We start from the raw sequence: 20,551 nt of genomic DNA, 5'->3' as shown, positions 1-20,551 counted from the left end.
ATGTCGTCATCACTTGAAATCTCTTGGACATCATTAGTATAATTCTCATTGCATACTTCGGCTGGTTTAGTTATCAAGAAGTCATACCACTATGCTGCAATTTTTTTATTAAGTTCATAATACGGAGCTAAACAAATATCCAATTGTCTCGTGAATTTTCTGGAGAGCTCCATAAAATAACTTCCTAACTTTCTTGCCAAGTCCAATCCTTCTGCTGATTTCTTTAACGGATTCATCACAATCAGAATCTTCGGCAAAACTTCGCCGCCATTTGGTTCGACGTCATCTATTAATTGTACCAGTTCCTCCTTGTTTAAATCTATTTCCTCATCAATTATCACTAATTTCATTTTCAACCATATTGCAAAAGCCCTCTAAGTGGCCATTACTATAAAAATAAAGTTTTCACATAAAAAAGAATTACATATTGTATGTAACTCACCAGAAAATAAAGTGCTCAGCTTGAGATTAACATACTTATGATTTTTAATGCACTTTCCTGGCAGAAAACAAAGACAATTTTCAACAATAAACATGTTATACGTTAAATAATTGATGTACATGCATGCTAAAGGACATTTCCCCTAATATAAATTCGCTACTTATAACTACGTGTGCAATAAGGGCAGACGCAAATTTAACAAAGATAAAATTTGATTTTTAAGTCATGTGGTGAAAAATACAGTGGTACCTCGACTTAAGAACTTAATTTGTTCCTGACCGCGGTTCATATCTCGAAACCCAATTTTCCATTACATCTTATTGAAAATCAATTAATCCGTACCCAGATTCAAAAATTTAAAAAAAAATAAAAAAATAAAAAACCTATTCTCAACTAAATGAAGAAAATGCAAAGAAATGGAGGAGTGAGAAGGAGCATTTTTACACTATAAATATGCATTTTGTATACCATTACATATTGATTTTTATTTATGAAATCTTTGGTTTTACATGATTAGTATGAAAATCATCTTCCATTAAATTGTAACAAAAATCAATTTTCTTGTGGCAGGTTTTATGGTTCAGGAGTTTTCGATTTGTTGTCATCAGTGGCTTCTTTTTGTCTCTTAGGTGAGGGAGGTTTAAAAAACCTATCCAATGTTGGAAAAGTAATGTTAAGGAATCTGTCATTTCCTTAACACCCTTCTAAAGTGATTAATGACATTGAGATATTGGTGGCTCTGGATGCCACTTGTTAACCAATTCTTGCAATTCACCCCAGTGCTGCAAGATTCTTTTTATGTAACTTGTTGGAATTGCTCCCTTTTTGTTGCTGTCCTCTTTGTCCTCTGAAGACATTTGCTTTTCCTCCTCATCCCTTTCTTTTTCCTGTGCTCTTCAGTAGTCAGCTCAACGTTGTGCTCCTCTATGTCTTCATCGACTTCCAAATGCATGATCTTTCCCAAGGAGACAACTGTATCTACAATGCCAATTTTGCTTTCAGGCCCTTCCAATGCAGTTCTTTGGACACAGTTGGGCCATAATTTTTTCCAGGCTGATTTTAGAGTTCTCACAGAAATATCTTCTCATGCCTGACTAATAAGATGTCGATGATAACTTCGAAACATCTTTGGAAAAGAGCTCTTTGGTATAAAGCTTTTTTGAAATTGGAAATAGCATATTGATCCATTGGTTGTAGGAGTGGTGTGGTATTAGGAGGCAAGAACTTAATTTTGATGAAATTAAACTCTTCATCCAAATCTTCTTCCAACTGTGGTGGATGTGCTGGAGCATTGTCCATTATAAGAAGAACTTTCTTAGGCAGACCATTTCCTTGTAGATACTGTTTCACTGTGGGAGCAAAGACCTCTATCATCCGTTCACAGAAGAATTGCCTGGTTACCCAGGCTCTGCTGTTACCTCTCCACATAACGCTGAGTTTGCGCCTGTTAACGTTCTTCTTTTTAAAGACTCTAGGATTTTCATAGTGGTAAACCAACAGAGATTTTATCTTCAGGTCACCACTGGTATTGCCACAAAAAAGCAAAGTTAGTCTGTCTTTCATTGGCTTGTGTCCTGGCAATGCCATTTCCTCCTTAGTGATAACCGTTCTCTTAGGCATTTTCTTCTAGAAAATGCCCAGTTTCATCGCAGGATGAACTGGGCATTTTGCAGTTGAAAACTTGTTCTGGTATGTAACCTTCTGACTCCATCTAGTTTCTGAAATTCCTTTACAAACCTTTCAGCGGCTTCTCTGTCAGTACTAGCACCTTCTCCATGTCTAACAACACTATGAATACTGACCGATTCTTTTCTTGAATTTCTCAAACCATCCTTTGCTAGCTTTAAACTCTTTGCCGATGTCTTCGCTACTGCTAGTGGATGGCAAGTTCTGCGAAAGATCTTTGTAAATAGTTTGAGCTTGTAAACAGATCATGTTTTGAGATACACTGTCTCCTTTCAGTTGCATGTCATTAATCCAGACAAGTTGCAAAGTTTCCATTTCTTCGAGATGACATGATAGATACTCCTTTGGCCACATCCAGTTCCTCATAAAAATCTGCTTTCTTGACAATTGTGGCTATGGTGGATTTGGACAAGTCATACTGCTTACACAGATCACTTTGCCTGACTCCTTTCTCATATTTTTCCACAATCTCTTTCTTAATTTCTATTGTGATTTTCTTCTTCTCTTCTTTCTTAGTTTTCTTTGGTCCCATGTTGAAAATAATATGCTGATCACTGAAATGATGCTTATCTGGTAGGTTATTCAGAAAATAAATGTGAAGCTACAATAAAACACGTCACTTATAAAAAGAAATACATACAGTACACATAATAAATACAAACATAAAAAAATCTTCACTAAGTGTATTGTTTGTTAACCGAAATATATACACAAAAAAGCAAATATGTGCAGCATTCGTCATATTTCAGATAAATACGACGTAGTAACAACAATCGTTACACTAGAGATGGTTCAATGCACGCTCAGCTAAACATGCATAAACATATGCTGGTGCTGTACTCTGCATTAAGCCTGTTTCTAGTACTAGGGGAAAAAGTTAAAAAAAAAGGTATAATGTAAAACAGGCTTTAGTTCATTTGAAAAGAAAAACATCACGGTTCATATCTAGAGGTCAAAATGGGATATGAAAAAAGTTCGTATCTCAAAATGTTCATATGTCGAGTGGTTCGTAAGTCGAGGTACCACTGTATATGAAAAGTTAAAGGGTTACTACAATTTGTAGACTGTGTTATATCGAAACTGCAATGTTGAACAAGGATTACTACAATTTGTGGACTACATTATATCGAAACCGCATGGTATAAGTACCACGTTATACGAGGGTTACCTGTACTTTGATCCTCTATAGAGGACAGAATGGCTTTGTGAAAGATAGGTCTCGCTTTTAGCAATTTGCTTGTTTTATTATAAAGTGAAAGAAGAGTTTGAAAACAGGGATGAATATAGAACAATACTTCTAGATTTTGATAAAGCATTTAACAAGATTCCACACAGGAGGTTTTTATATAAATTCAAAGGAATGGTTATATAAAATGGCCTTTTGAATGGAGAGAAGAATGCTATCTGACAGGTGTCAGAGAGAAATGTATGGAGGTACCAATTCAAAAAGGAGTGGCTGTGACCAGTAGGGAATCACAGGGTTCTGCATGTGGGCCACGATTGGTTAATCTTGTATATTAATGCAACTGGAGTTGGTTTGGACAATGATATGATTGTCTGATGAATGTAAAGTTAGATTTTTTTTTTAATACAAATCCCAAGTACAAGACAAATTCTATTATTTTGTCATTTCTTTTTCACTAATATACTACCAACTGTGTCTGGATTACTTACACAAGCTCCTGATTGCATAATATATAACTGAAGATAAAAAATATAAAATGAAATAGACTACATGCTCAAATCAAAACCATTACTCATACATATCCTAGAGATGTTCCAGTTATTTATATATTCCTATCACCAATTGTTTTGACTGCACTAAGGTGTCATTTAGAATGTTCAACAAAGATACTAAGGTAGTAGTTATATATAAGGTTATATGTATTATGATTATAATATGAAACAAAAATAAAATATTATTTTAATGATTTTATTCAAATGTATAAACAGGTCTACAATATTATGAGAGGATATTTTGTATAATACAATATATAATACAATATTTTGTATAGATTATACATGATAAGAAAAAATAAATGTCATTTCTATGATTTGCTTTTGTGCTTGAATTAAATTTTTTCAGACACAATAAGCTACACTGGAGAGTGCTATTTTTCATTTTAAATTTAGTGTGAAAACTTGCTTGAAAATGTCACAAAACTATGTTCATAACATATCATGTCATAATAACCATCAGAATCATGCATTAATTAATGTGAGAGAGAAACTTCAAATAGATATTGAGTTGATTAAAAAAATATAACCTATACATACCTTATGCAGAACCATATCAACTTTATCTGCAAGTTTCCCTAATGTTAATCGCACTTCTGTGTTTTGATTACGTGTTTCTGACAGTAAAAGCGGAAGGTGACCATCACCAACACTTGAAACAACAGCTGGTGGAACTGCATGATTAGGATATGATGATGGTGGATGAACAGGAAAGGGTGTAGCTTGAGCTGCATATGGGATGTATGGGCCACCTGGCTAAAAGTTGAAAAAGGATTATAGCATAAGTAACTTTTAGAAATAGAATATAAAAACAACACTAAATACAGTAGTGATTAGATGCATTTTCAACCAAATCATGTTGGGGGGGGGGGGGTAGTTTGTCTGAAAAGGAGTTATAACTAAGTGAAAACTGGTAGAAAAAAAATAATAATAGATTGGAAAATTTAATAATATCTAGTATTAACTTAAAATGAATTCCTCATATTGCATTATAATTTACAAAACATTTTTTCTGTTAAAAAGGGGATTTTGCATCCATTTGAGTGGTTGTGTTTACCACTCTTATGATCAGTTTTATTTTACTCACAGGACTAACATATTACAGGTTTACAAAATTGGTATTTCCTGATAAAGTTTTAAAATTATGTTCGGAATAATGTAAAGTTGAATTTACTATACCCCATTGTTTATCTATCAAGCTATTAATTTCAGAACATGCATAATATTCCTTCCAGTATTTTGATGATATATATTTTGATGATTCTCATTGTGATGGGAGGAATTATTGGAAGCCTGAAGTTGAAGTGGCTTGAAAAAGTTTCATGTTTGGTCTCAAGAGCAGGCTTTCTAGGTAGACATGAATTTTGAAAAATACAGAAAAAACATACAAAAATTAATTTAAAAAAATAAGAAAAGAAAAAAATTCTTAGTTTACTTATAACATTAACATATCACAGGTTTACAGCATTCTGTGGGTGGGAGAGAGGAAAAAAATCATACTTTGAACTAGTTTACTGACAATGCACCTACAACCACAACAGACTTTGGCATCCCATTCCACTCATTTGCACTCCACAGTACAAGCAGTATGATAATCTGTTATATTATGAGGTGACAAACGTCAGAATTAACATTTCCTTATGTGGGAAAGATTTCTAATTTTTAATTTTCTACATAAATGTTTTCTTTCATCTCACCCACCCTGTAAAGAGGCACCTGACATGTAGATGTTATAACTTCTCAGACTCGTACACCTCTTTTCTGTTCTTCTAGTGTCCAACCTGTTAACACTACAGTAACTAACCACTTTCAATGATGAGCTTTGGTGAGCAGAGAGTGTTCTATGGGCTTTGGCTCTTGAACTACACGAGTGCAGTGCAGTCATCAGCAATATCCTTCTGACATCCATGTTATAATAACATCAATATTATCTGTAGATTAGTCACTGTAAGGTGTTATATCCTTTACTCACCAAAAACATCCACTTTCCATGCTCTTTAAAAAACAATTTTGCTGGCACGAGGTTGTTTCATGGGTTTGGTAACATTCTGTATGCTCTGAGCGACCAAATCAACAAAGTGTGCTATATCTAAGTTGATAGTCGTATTTTTCTATGACTGCAACTTTCACACTGTAGTTTGCACAAGCATACACTCAACTGCATTGTACTAACATAGATTCTACATATTCTTTGTACTCCAATAGACTGGACATGTTTCAGTCTATTGGAGTACTCTAATGGTGGCTATAATTCAATGCCATATCAGTGTATAAGATAGCAAACAGCAACTAGCATGGATATCCAGATGAGAGTATGCCATACTTCTCTTTCATTCCATACTTCAATAGTTTTCACAGCTTCATATGCTATCTGATCAAAAATATCTGGACACCCCATAGCAGCAGATATGGCTATATACACAGCTCTTAGAGGCATAAAAGGAAGAACGTAGTCTTGCATTTTCATAGACAAACATTAACGGCAAAATGGGCTATGTTGAAAAAACTCAGTAACTTTCATTGTAGCAGCACTATCATTAGGATGTCACATTTGAAAAATCTCAGTTCAGAAAATTTCTGCCATGCTGATGATATTGCTGTGAAGTGGAAACACCAAAAAGCAACAACAGCAAAATCATGACCTGGTAGGCAACATAAAATCACAAAGTGGGCCTGTCAAGTGCTGAAGCAGGTGGCACAAAAAAAACACCTGTTCTTAGTTGAAACATTTACTACTGAGTTTCTAAATGCCTCTGTAAGCAATGCCAGCACTATAACTGTTCACTGGAAGTTGAAAAATATAAGTTTGTATGGCCACACACACACACACACACACACACACACAAATCAGCAAGGGCAACACCAAGCATTGGGTGAAGTGATGTAAAGCTCACCAACATTGGACACATCCCACCCCTTCCCAACACTAGATTTTGCAAATTGCATTCTCTCAACCTTTCTTCATACTCAACATTCCAGAAACCACCTAAGTCAATCACCTCTGGACCCTTTCTAATATCTCTTCAATCTTTTGAAACTAGGTGACCAAATCCATGCAGAGTAGTTCATATGTGGCCTAATCAAGGAATTACACAATGGAACCATAATCTTCATATTTATACAAGTCAGTGTTCTTGACATCATTGCCTGAATCCATTGTGCTGTTCACACAATTTTTGTATTTTTGTAATGCCTGCAAAATTTTAGATTCCTATCTGCCATCATTACCAAATTTCTTCCACTTCCAACATATTTCCACCAATTGTATGCTTTGCATCCAATCTTTGTTTCCTGAATTTTAAAACCTTACATTTTGCAATGTTGCATTGTAACCCTACTCCCATGGCCCTTCACTCAGTCTATTCAAGTCCTCTTGTAAAGCCACAATGCCTGCTGTATTCTGCATAGCTATTCCTAACTTTGTATTATCAAAACTGAAAGCATTCCTAATATAATTAGCTAGACAGCAAAGTTAAACAGCAATGGCCCTAAAACAGGCTCTTGAGGCACACCACCAGTGAATCCTCTTCCAGGATAATGCTCCCCAATACACAACTTGCTGATACCTATCAGATAGTCAATCTTCAATCCAATGCACTAATCTGTTATCTAACCCCATCCATTGCAGTTAAACTATCAACTTATCATGTGGCAAACTGTCAAAAGCCTTTGCAAAATCTAAGTGTACCACTGCATGTATGTATCATCCTTGTCCAAGGTACCTGTCACTTTATTGTAATAAGCAAGCATATTACTAAAACATGATCTCCCTTTAACAAATCTATGACTATCTACTAAGAAAACGTCTCTGTTGTAAACCCAATTCTGCATCTTGGTCTTCACTAACCTCTCCAACACTAATCACAACACCTGACACCCACCCACCCACACACACACACACACACACAGATTAGCCCTATAATTTAAGCTTGAGTGTTGTCACTTCCCTTATGAAGTAGTACAATCTTGCCTTTCATTCCTCTGGAACTTGGTCCAGAGTAACTCATATTAAACAAACATGTCAGGGCAGATGTCATAGAGCATACTTTCAAAGCCTGCAATGATATATCATCAAGTCCCACAGCCTTATTAACATCAAGTTTACTCTCAATTCCCCCATATACCTCATGCTCACTCACAGTCAGTCTCTCCTTCTCCCCGTCTGCTACACTCAAATTCTGCATGATGTCACCTTCACAAGGATGAAATATCTTTATGAAGTGCTTGTATAACTGCTGATGAAATGATCGTATCTAAGACCCTCGATCCTCACATATGCTCTGTTACATACTGCTTAAGGTAGTTGTCCCTCAAAAACTGGACAAATTAATTTTCTTTATTTCTAGATGCTATCTTATCATCCCAATCTATATCACCATAATTAAAATCACCTATGATGATCACCCTCTTCCCATTTGTTTGGCTAATTTATTTCTACATTTCATTGTCAATACCTTCGATATTACAAGTCTATAATAATATTAAACTAAGTATTTCATTCTATTCACTTCTATCTCACACCACACTATCTCAAAATCAATGCCACTATTTATCCCTTGCATGAGCACAACTATTTTTCTATTATCAGAGCAGCCTCCTGTTTTGCCTTTTCTCTTTTCATGAAAAATATACCCTTCCATGAAAACATACTCTTTTCCTGTTAGGATGTCGTCCTCATCCAATCATATCTCACTTATTCCAACACAATTTTGGGGTGAACAAACTACATCAATGCAACAATTTCATTCTCCTCATTCCTGGTACTTCTGGTATTTGCATAAAAGCATAATTCATTTCTGGATCTATAACCTGATACCACTTATAAGATGCAACTTCTCCATGCCTTCCTCTAGCTATCACTCTCTCTCACATTACCTGTCCCAGAACCCTCTCCAGATCCAAATGCTTCCCCCATCCCATTCCTTTTTTGTCTATTCACAAATTCATTGCCTTTTCAAGCATTAAACTTTCTCATGCTGCCCCCCCCCCAGATCCACACACCCAATTTCCCTGTCTGTCTTGCACTCCTTTTCTTCCATTTCAATTTGCAATTCACTTCTCCATTCATAAGCATTCCTCCCTTACTCTTGTTCTTCTATACCTGCTTCTTACTTGCATTCTTCACACTCATTCCTCTCCCTTCCAGAGCAGCATCTCCATATTACTCACATCAAAACCATTCAAATGAAGTCCATTGTTCTTATACAGTTCCATTCGTTTCCTCAAACTCATCCCACACATTCAAAAAATGCACTCCTTTCTCCTCACACATTTCTGCTAACATGCATACCAATCAATCTCTGCACTCCACCTCAACTCCTCAGTCATACCTAGGCAACACACTGACTACCTTTCCTATCACACTTTTATCTTTCAATCTTTCAACAAATTTCCTAGCTCCTGATATCCATTCTTACATTCTTTGTTTCCAAATCATTTGTTCCTACTACAACCACATGAACTCTTTTGCTTGCTTGCTTACTCCTCGTATCCAATGCCTGTTAGAAATTTAAAGAATACAAATGCAGAATATACAGCTGATGGAGATTATCTTATAGGAGGAGGGCACAGAGATCTGAATGTGAAAGTGGACAGGAACTAATATTTATGGGATACACTGACAAAAATGTGAGGACACGTGACACATTATGGTTCTTTTAAATAAGGACTTGATCAGGTTAATTATGGATTATTGTGTGTGTAGATTTGGTTACCTGGTTTTCAAGATGATGAGGATGTATTAGAAAGTGTTCAGAGATGATGACAATGGTTTCTGGTCTCTGGAATGTTGGGTAAGAAGAAAGGCTGAGGAAATGAAATTTTCATTTTGCAATTCATATAAAATGAGCAAAGATATGAGGAGCAGGTTTTTAAGTGGAATGCATTGACCAAGAGTGTAGTGAGAGCAAAAATAGTGAATGAGTGACTAGGATAATCTGTGTGTGACCTCCCATGTTATCATCATACCCCCAGTGGAGTGTTGATTTCATACAGGTACAACGATAATTTTTTACAATTAAGTATCTGATAGAAAAACAGCCCTTTCACTTACTAAATAGGATGGCTGTAAACTTGCAGGCTGAAATACAGACATCTGTTGGCCAGTTGGAAATGTAGTAGCAGGCTGTGCATGTTGTAGTCCTGCAAAAAATACATTTAAGCATAGGAAATTAGTCATTATAGAAACTACTGTAGGTTTAAATATTAGTAATTTTGTAATCATATAAATGTACTACAGAGGATAAAAATTACACTGATCCACCCAAAAATTATCTGCAAATAATCAGGTAATAACTGCATAAGGTTCTCTTCATAGGATTCTCTTTATCAGCCATTAGATATCCTACACTGGCATCTAAAACCTAAGGACAAACACTATTTCTGAAGATAACAACCACAAATTCAGAAGAATCAGCTTGTGACAATTTGTATAACTGATTATTTCGAGTAGAAAGTGGGTGCACATTCAAATTTTCGAATCATGTGCAAAGGGATCATATGGTAGCACTCAACAGGATAAAAGGCAAAAGCTATGCTATGCAAATTGTGTTTGAAGGAAGCTCTTTTCATGAAGGAATAAGATTGCAAACTTGGATGTCTTGTAATGTCTCAAAGACATCATATAGATGATTTCATGCAGGGAAGAATTATTGGAAAGCTTGAAAAAGGCCACAAAATTACTGATATTGTTACAGCATTTGGAATCTCACATAGCATTGTATTCAGGCTCTGGGCAATGTTTCAAACCAAATGGAATGTCTTCCAGATGTTTGCTAAGAAGTTGCTCTCACTCTATCATGGAGCATGAAGACAAATTTTTGGTTATAACAGCAAAACGTAATTGACACACCAGAGCAGGTCAGCTCCATTCAAGCACAGGTATGCAGATATCTCAACAAACTCTGGCAAGACATCTGTGACAAGTATACCTAAATGCCCAAAGTCCTGTAGTCTATGTCCCTTTATCCACCACTCACTGTAGAGCACGTGGTGTTGTATTCATAAAAATTGGACAAGACACTAATAGGCTAATGCATGCTTTACAGATGAGATTCGTTTTAGTCTTTCCTATGATTCTAGACAACATTATTATTATTATTATTATTATTATTATTATTATTACGGGTATCTCCATGGAGTCAGTAGACTCATCGCGGGAGACCCAAACTAGCAAAACAATATCTGTCATATCTCTTCTTGAATTCATTTACAGACGAAGAGCTCACAACTAAGTCAGGCAATGAATTCCACTCATTCACCACCCTCCAGGCAAAAAACCTTGTTCTGACACCTTTGTTAACCACACTCTTCTTTAATTTCCAGAGATGACCTCTTGTTCTTCCATCACTTTCACACAGCTGAAACATTTCCCCTGCATCAATCCTATAAAAACCTTTTAGTAATTTGAATGTTTCTATCATATCCCCTCTTCTTCGCCTATCAACCAATCTCTGCAATCCACAAGCTCTCAATCTATCAATGTAGGGAGCATTTTTTATATCACTCACCAACTTGGTCACTCTTCTCTGAACCCTCTCCACAGCCTCCTCATCTCCAAGGAATCCAGGTGACCAGACCTGAGCACAGTAATCCAAATGTGGAAGTATCAATGCTTTATAAAGGGGAATAATAACCTCTTTATCTCTGGATGTCAGTGTGTTCCTCAACAACCAAGTAATCCTATGTGCAATCTTGGACACCTTAGCAATGTGTCCTCTGAACTTCATCTCCCTATCTACCAATACCCCTAAGTCCCTAGCCTCATCAATCTCTTGGAGTACCTTTCCATCGATGTAGTACACAGCTGGTAATCTTTTAATCCCAAAATGCATGACTTTACACTTTTCCACATTGAACTGACATCCATTTTCTTTTGCCCATTTTACCAGCTTATTTAAATCCTCCTGCAAACTTTCAACATCAGCTTGATTTTTTATTGCACTACACAACTTTGCATCATCAGCAAACAACTGAATATCTCCCTTTAAGCCGTTTCCTATATCATTTATATACAAATTAAACAACATTGGCCCAAGCACAGAGCCCTGAGGCACACCACTGGTCACCTGCCTCATTCTGGACTCGGCTCCTCCATACACCACCTTATGGTATCTCTCCCTGAGCCATTCTCCTATCCATATCACCAATTTAATATCCATTCCCATCTGCTCCAATTTGCATAACAGTGTTCTATGGGGTATCCTGTCAAAAGCCTTAGCAAAATCCAGAAGTACCACTGTGTAGCCAGTTCCTTTGTCCAACTCAGATGTTATTCAAGGTACATCTGATATGGCATGAAAGTGGTCTTACCAACAACATACAAAGAGCTGCAAAAAATTCAATTCCCAGAGGACTCAGGAAAAACAACTGGGTTCCATTTTGGAAAGATCATAACATCAACACTATGATCACTGAAAGAGATATTACCAACGAACAGTTAAAACAAAACAATACAGAAGAAAACAGGAAGAAGTTAATAGAATTAACCCAAACAATTGAAGATGAAATTTCAAACTACAAACAAGAAAAGTGGGAAGAATTCTGCAACAAACTAGATCCAAAAAAAAAAAAAAAAAAAGACTCACAACACTGGAATATTATCAGATTATTAAACAATGCAACACTCCCAGATACTGATCACTCTTCAAACACAATTTCCTCAGGAAATAATACAGCAGCAACAAACAAACAGATGGCAAATATTCTAGCCAAACATTACTCAAAAGTAAGCAAACTGCAATACAACAACAAAGACAAAAAGTGCAGGAAAATTGCAAAACATCTGCTAACACAACCCAGAACCTATCCTTCCAAAGACATCTTTAATCATGACCTCACAATGATAGAATTAGAAACAAGAGTTAGAAAAAATGATAAAATTAGAAATCAGAATTAGCAATTAGTCAAATTGACCCTGACAAATCACCCGGTATAGATCTTATCTTTGGACATATGATTAAAAACATGGGAGTAAAATCCCAAACCTGACTTCTGAAGATATTTAACACTTCCTGGAATACAGGCAAACTGCCAAAAATCTGGAAAACATCAGTCATTATACCCTTACTAAAACCTAACAAAAACCCTAGTGACTGTAAAAGCTACAGACCAATAACTTTAACTAGTACTCTCTGCAAACTAAACGAAAGAATAATACATACTAGACTTATGAATTGGCTCTTGGAAAATAACAAGATCAACTTCTACAAAACAGCATACAGGTTCCAACACAGTACAGAAGATCAGTTATTTTATCTTTGCAATCAATCATAGATGGCTTTCAAGAAAAACCACCAAAGAAGACAACAGCAATTTTCTTAGATCTTACAGCTGCCTTTGATCATGTGTGGAGACAAAAGTTAATAAAAATTGCATACAATACTGGAATAAGGGGGAAACGCATTCATTTGGATTTCAGATTTCATGAAAGGAAGAAAAATTAAAGTAAAAGTTAATGGAATTTCTTCCAACATACGTCGAACTTGGGTTGAAGTCTCACAAGGTTCTGTTCTAAGCCTGCTCCTATTTCTCATCTATATGAACAATATTCATCCTCATGTAATAAATGACACAAAAATAGCTTGCTATGCGAACGATATAGCAATCTGGCACACAAGCAGTAATGCTCAACAATCTGATAAAGTCCTAAATAAATCAATAAAAGGCTTAGAAAGATGGACAAAGAAACTCAAATTACATATAAACCCGGAAAAAACAAAACTCAGTATCTTCTCCACTGATAGAAAAAATAAGACACAATTACAACCTCCAAATCAAATATATAATACCAAAATAGGAAAAACAGAGTCTCCCCAAGTACTTAGGCCTAACCCTAGATACTGAACTAAGATTTACAACCCATATCACAAATATATCCAATAAAGCTCTTAAAAAGCTTAATATCATCAAAAGGCTTTGTGGAACAAAGTGGAGTGCAAAACCGAAGACATTCAAAACTACATATACAGCACTCATACAACCCACTATGGAATATGCCTCAACAATCTGGGCTCCAGCTTCCCTAGCTCAAAAGAAAAGTTTGACAGAGTATAATCAAGAGCAGCAAAAATTATTATAGGTGCAGTCTCATCCACAAATAATTTAAAAGCTCAACAAGAGTGTAGGCTTCACATACTAGAAGACAGAAGAAAACTCTCCACAGTTAAGTTCACTAACAGAATCAGGAGCCAACAACAGGATCACATCTCGCTCAGAACTTTCGATGCCTAGACTGGCAAATCTAGAATAAGAGATCATCTACTTTACAATATGATCATGAAATTAGAAAACAGATAGACTTAGAGCACCGGTCCACTGAAATAAGCAAAGAGCCATTCTTTTCCACTAGACAACCAAAAAACACAATGATTAACTTAAATTTAATCTCCTAGAACCATGTTCAAAAAAGGATTCACAGCATGTAAATAAAAGAAAAGGACTTGATACCATACACCACTTAAATAATCTACACCATGTCATTGCCTACACTGATGAAGCACTCAACCAAGGAGGAGCAGGGGGTTTTATAACTCTACCCAGAGGGGAGGAAATGCAAATCAAAACCACAGCTGGCAAAATAGCTCCAAACTTCACTTGTGAATTAACAGCCATACAAGCAGCTCTCAAGTTCTATCTCGCTAATCCCATAATAAATAGTACAGAAGGAATAACCATCTACAGCGACTCAAAATCTGCACTTGAAGCATCAAAAAAATGGACAAACAAAACTCACACAGGAAATTCATGAACAACTAACAACTTTAAATTTGAAAAATAAGAAGTATACACTGCAATGAATACCACTCATGTAAATATTTGGATAGTCTGTCTGCTCTCTCACTGAAGAAAGAGAGAGCAGACAGACTAGCCAAAGAAGAGATACTTACTTTCAAAAATCATATCCACTATCATTAACTGATGCAAACTCTGTCACAAAAACAAGACTGGTAAAACAAACTATCAAGAAGAAGAAGAAGAATGAAATCTGTGAAATAAAAAAATAGAGAAATAACCACAATCATCACCAGGCTAAGGACAGAACACTTTAAAGGCATGAAAATTCATCTGGACGATACTAGAAGTTATAAAACACTCATGAACTGTCCAGGGGTCGAACTAACACCTGCCCATATCTACTCTCCAGCAATTGCTGCTACTCTACAGAAAATTGACAATAATCCTACAAAAAAAGCTCTACTCCATCAAAGTTCAGGAGATTGCCAAAGCAGTTCTACAGGCCCACGGTCAAATTTAGAAGCTCTTCAGTGGACTCGACAATAACAACAATCATCACCAGGCTAAGGGACATTGTTGGCCCTGTCTCCACCAAAGTGGAGACAAGACCAATTGTACATTTTATTATTTTAAGAAGTGCAGATATACTTTTAAGCGTTGAATATTAGACCTTCTGTGTCATATGACAGAATGTCGACTGAAAAAACATTCAAAAACATTTATGCTGTGTTTTTAGAACTGATATAAAGAAATAATATATTCTGGGAAGATATAAAAAAAATCTAATACTTCTTTATCATTCCAATTTTAGCATCCACTTTTAATGTTCAAACTGTATATTCCATCAGGTGCAAAATAAGCCAATTATGGCTATTAGTAATTGGTTTGTTGCTATTTTACATTACCATAAAAAGAAATAAATAATTCAATAAAATAAACATGTCATGTTGTGAATAGCTGGTTACTATGCATTATGCCTAAGTACTCTTAAATATTTTTATGATGCCTGTGATTCTAATCTCTTACTGATCATATTCCATTATGACAAAGTCACAATCAACAAACAGTTTGTAATGACTAGTAACACCTCAGCAGGCATGATAAGTGAGATAAAAATAAACCATACTTATGACATAAAACATGCAAAAGAATCAGCATTACATAAATAAAATTGACAATTAAAGTTATAAACTTCTTGTCTGATTCAATATGAACAAGTAGATGAGTGTGTGTTTCAAGCCATAAATATCTATATGAATCATTATGAAGGAAAGTGGAATTAGGTTTGATATCAAAATTGGAGATGTTAACCTCAGCTCTTTACTTATTGCTGATGATATTATACTTTTAAATAAATCCAGTATAAGTCTGCAGGATTCCTTAACTATAATGAATAAGAGATGTAACAAATCTGGCATGAAAATCAGCAATAAAAAGACAGATTCTGTGAAAATAGGCAGGGAAATTCACTGAAAACATCGGTTGTATCCTGAATGGGAAAGATGGAAATAGAAAACAGAATTAGCCAAGTTGGTATGGTAGGGAGTTAAATGCATAAATGTATATGAAATAAGAGAGAAATTAGTTAAATACCAAACTAGCAGCAAACCATGTCAGTATTCAAACCAATTTTAACTTATGGATCTGAGAGTTGGGTTAGAAATAATACATCCAAACAAAGACTGGAGATCACAGAGCATTCTGAGAAAAATTAGGAAAGTGAACAGATAGCATCAACTGCAGAATCATATTAAAAATCATATTAGGTAGGTCTATGCATTGTTGCCATTCAGGAATATGCGAGCAGAGCTAATCTCAGATATTATGGTCATGTGAACAGAATGGGAAAATAAAAGTTAGCAAAACATGTTTAATACCAAGATGAGAGGGAAAAGACCTAGAGAAAGACCAGGTTCTAGGTGGATTAATGTAAAAAGTGCCCTTAGAAGACTGAAACATAAGATCTGAAACCATTTAAGTAACAGATAGACTAATTTAGGGGTAAAAAATGTTCAGGAAGTTGGAAATAATGCAAACTTTTCATGCAGTACCATCATAGTATTCAGTATATCCATTGAGGATACATATCAGGAATTTGATGTTTTAAAATCAAATTTCATTACTAAATTAAAACAGTGTAACTGGAATAACATTGGTTCATGGCACCTTTTGACTGGTAAAGATCTGGGTTTGATTCTTGTGAGGAGAAGTATCTTTATATGGGCTTATTCAAATGAAAGGCATATGCAGTAGCAGGTGTCCCCTTCCAGAAACTTGTATTTTTCATCCTACATACAGGCAAATCAAACAGAGTATACATAAAATTTACAGATAAAGAATGATATTGGTGGGTGCTAGATGGAGGTCAAACAAACTACTTTATAAAAGGATGTTTTATTATCTTGCTTATATTTCGCTGAATTTCAAATCAGCAGGTATATGCAACAGTCAGTAAGTGAAACAATACAATTGTAACAAAAGATCTAAACCCCTATTTTGATGCTCTCTAATGTAAGAAAAAAAAAATTACAGTTACATGGGAGTTGCTCTTAAGATAGCAGTCTCTCAAATTTTTAGCAAATTAATGCAACCATATTTATTCCCGTTAGGAGAATTCTTCACAGTCATAGCTGACTCAAAAAATAATTTTTGGATCTGTAATGACTTCTAAATAGGACATTAGTTTCTCCCATCTAATCCTGTGTGAAGAGATGTCCAAAGTGTGGTTTGCCAGTTATGACTTGCCATAATAATGGTAGCAAATGTATTTTTTATGTTCTTCCAGGCAGATGTCAACAGATCTTCCTGTCTGCCCATAGTAGGCTAAGTCACAGTCACAAGGAACTTCATACATTCCAAGGTGTGGTAGAGGCTGAAGTTTATCCTTAGGCGAGCAGATCAGAGTTGCTAATTTAACACGAGTTTTGAACGTGGTGCAAAGGCCATGTTTCATTAGTACTTTGGCTATCTTTTCTGATACCTCGCACATAGAAAAAAAAATGGTAATGCTGTGTTCCTGTATATTAGAGGAGAGAGAAGTAATGGAGCTATGGGAGACTTGCACTTGCTGAGACCTTCAGCAAGTGCAAATAACCTCAGCCAAAGAGGGTGAAAGACTGCAGGAGCTTGCCTTTACAATCTGTCTGTGTTTGGTTTCTGATTTGTGTACCTACATGCACATGGCTGAGTAATTTAATTAGCTAAATAAATTTAGTTAGTTAATTATTAGCTTCAGATATCTGTTTCATTCTGCTAAACATTGACACGAATAACCAATGACAAAGCAACCATGCCAGACTTGTTTACTTGTATGTAAAGGCTGCTGACTTCACATCAATTGCCTTAGCATCCCATAATTGCAAAAACATTATGGGAAGGGTCACTATGCAGATTAGTTTCAATTAAGGTACCCTTGGGTCTAACCAAATTTAATAAAATAAAGGAAAATAAGGAGTAGCCACAGTAATCAACACTAAATACAAGGCTAATCTTCTTGAATGGCAGGCAGTCTCAAGTAGAGTGATGAGGGGAAATATCATCACTAGGGCAAAAGTGGAGGAATTTTTTGAGGCTTTAGAGCAGCAACTGACACAATGAAAAAAGGAAAAGTTGGTCCTTGTTGGGATCTAAATAGCAGAGTAGGAAATGATTGTCAGACAAACAAAAATATTTTGGGAAAATTTGGAGAAAAGAGCAAAGCTAATAATAATGGCAAATACCTGTTGGATTTCTGCTCAGGACATGGACTGGTTATTACTAACACAATGTTCCAACATAAAAATGTGCACAAATTCACATGGAGAGAAGAGGCAAGGAATAAGAAAAGTCTCATTGACTATGTTACTGTTGATAGTGATGTTTTCTCCCTGGTGCAGGACACTAGAGTGTACAGAGAATTTGAAATTGGAAGCGATCACTATTTAGTATTGAGCAAGATAAAATTGAATTTCATATTGAAAAGAATAACATGTAAGTTTTAAAGCGAATAAAAGTTGAGCAGCTCTCATGTGAACTGTAGACTAAAATACACAAAGATTATTGCAGAAAAAATGAAAGAGTTTGAGAACAAGAACTAAACCTTGTAGATTCAGTAGCAAGTCCAGAAGAAAACGCTGATTGATTCAGCCAGAGAGGTATGTGGTGAGGTTGTCTGCAAGGATAGAAAAATCAGAACTACATGGTGGACACAGGAAGTTAAAGAGGCAGTGAAGGAAAAGAAGAAAGCATATCAAAACTTCCTGGCAAATAAGTCAGCTTGTGCTCTTCGAGAATACAGAGATAAATGTAAGAAAGCTAAACACTGTGTAAAACTAACTAAACAAAGGTCATGAGAAGACTTTGGTAAAAACATAAAAAATAAATATCAAGAGTGTGGCAAGGTATTCTAGAGGTTGTTGAAGAAGCTCAGAAATGGAGGAAAGAGTGTTGTAAAAGGAATTAGAGATGATAAAGGTGACAAGAAAACTGGAGGAAAAAAGATACCCTTGAAGTATGGAGTAATTACTTCGAAAAATTGCTAAATGAAACAAGCAGTGATAGCACAGTGGTAAAAAACACTCAACAGGCATGCAGTCAGGAATATATATCTCTACTTAAAGTAGAAAAAAAAGCCATCAAAGGCTTGAAATGTGGAAAAGCAGCAGGAGTAGATGATATTCAACCAGAAATGCTGAAGTGTGGTGGTATTAAAGTCTTCCAGTGGCTGCACTGCATAGTTCAGAAGGCCTGGACAGAAGGACAAATTCCCGATCATTGGAGTAGAGCTCTCATAGTACCCATATATAAAAAGGGAAATAAAACTGAATGTGAGAATTACAGTATTACAGTAGAGATATTTCTCTACTAAGTGTTTCTGGTAAGATATATGCAAGTATACTTGAGAAATGGTTGAGAAGGATTGTGGAAGAGAAACTTGGTGAAGAACAAACTGAATTCAGGCCAAATAAATAAATAGATAGCTGAGAAATCATATGAATATAACAAAGATCTGTATTTAAGTTTTGTAGATCTGGAAAAGGCATATGACAAGGTGTCAAGAGAGAAGCTATTCAATATGCTACAGTTATATGGTGTCAATGGGGCATTATATCAAACAATACTCAGTCTTTATTTGAGTTGTAAGTCAGCAGTTAGAATTAAAGAAAGCACAGGAAGATGTTGAAAGTTTATTTTACACTTGGTTAGACTATACAAAATTTAGTTTAATCCTTTATCCAAGTGTCAGCAAACAAAGTTTGCACCAGAAGTATTTCAGGACTGAGGCAACTCGTAGCAAAGGTGGACCCAGCTCTCATCACTCCTGTCTCAGTATCTCCCATAATGCAAAGCACATCTCCTTGTGGATATGTATAATGCTATGCATTAAGGGAAGGGGCACTACCAGACTAGTTTCAACCTTTATTGAGAGTCAGACCCAGGTGGTGATACTACGGCAGAAGTAATGGAGAGGTCATATTTACTTATACAAGTTGCCGAAAGGAGTACCATCTTATAATTAAATTTTTTACAATACCAATCCATCTCCCCCAACCCCAAAACACATACATCCTTCTGTTTTACCTTGTAATGATGGATGAGATGCCATATTCACTGAAGATGAAGTCCTTTGTCGAGGAAGAGGTTTGGGTGAGGACTCTCTGGATCTACTTCCAATGGCAGATGCTGGAGAACCTTGGCTTCTGCTCTGCAATTCCTCCTGCAAAGAGAAAAAAAATCTTGAAGATAAGCTTAAATTTAATATATCATACTGCACTAAAATGAACTGCAGTAACAAATGCAATGCTAAAAAGAGAATAATATTTTTTATTTTTTATTTCTATTTACTTATTTCTTGAGACAAGACTACTCAAATTAATGGGATGGCAATCCATTTCAACATTAGCTTTTGCTAATTACTTTAATGTTGGAAAATTCAAATGATATCTCAAGATATATTTGTAGTCTACAAAAAAT

At 35.6% G+C, this 20,551-nt stretch overlaps 1 protein-coding gene across 9 annotated transcripts in view; it reads right to left on the bottom strand.

Annotated features, from left to right (window-relative positions):
• LOC150092408 (FK506-binding protein 15-like) overlaps positions 1-20,551 on the bottom strand; it is a 398,069-nt gene that overhangs the window by 208,591 nt on the left and 168,927 nt on the right. For all 9 annotated transcript variants that reach the window (XM_090415127.1, XM_090415130.1, XM_090415126.1 and 6 more), the window contains 3 exons: positions 20,159-20,294; positions 9,918-10,006; positions 4,406-4,621 (listed from right to left, as the gene is read on the bottom strand). In XM_090415127.1, the coding sequence (XP_090271253.1) occupies positions 4,406-4,621; positions 9,918-10,006; positions 20,159-20,294 (441 nt within the window). The remainder of the gene's footprint in view (positions 1-4,405; positions 4,622-9,917; positions 10,007-20,158; positions 20,295-20,551) is intronic.

This window comes from Typopeltis vanoorti, chromosome 26 (genome assembly GCF_054136105.1).
Source record: "Typopeltis vanoorti isolate ZY-2024b chromosome 26, IOZ_Tvanoo_1.0, whole genome shotgun sequence".
Taxonomy (NCBI): domain Eukaryota; kingdom Metazoa; phylum Arthropoda; class Arachnida; order Uropygi; family Thelyphonidae; genus Typopeltis; species Typopeltis vanoorti.
This window is presented reverse-complemented; position numbering and strand designations above follow the sequence as displayed.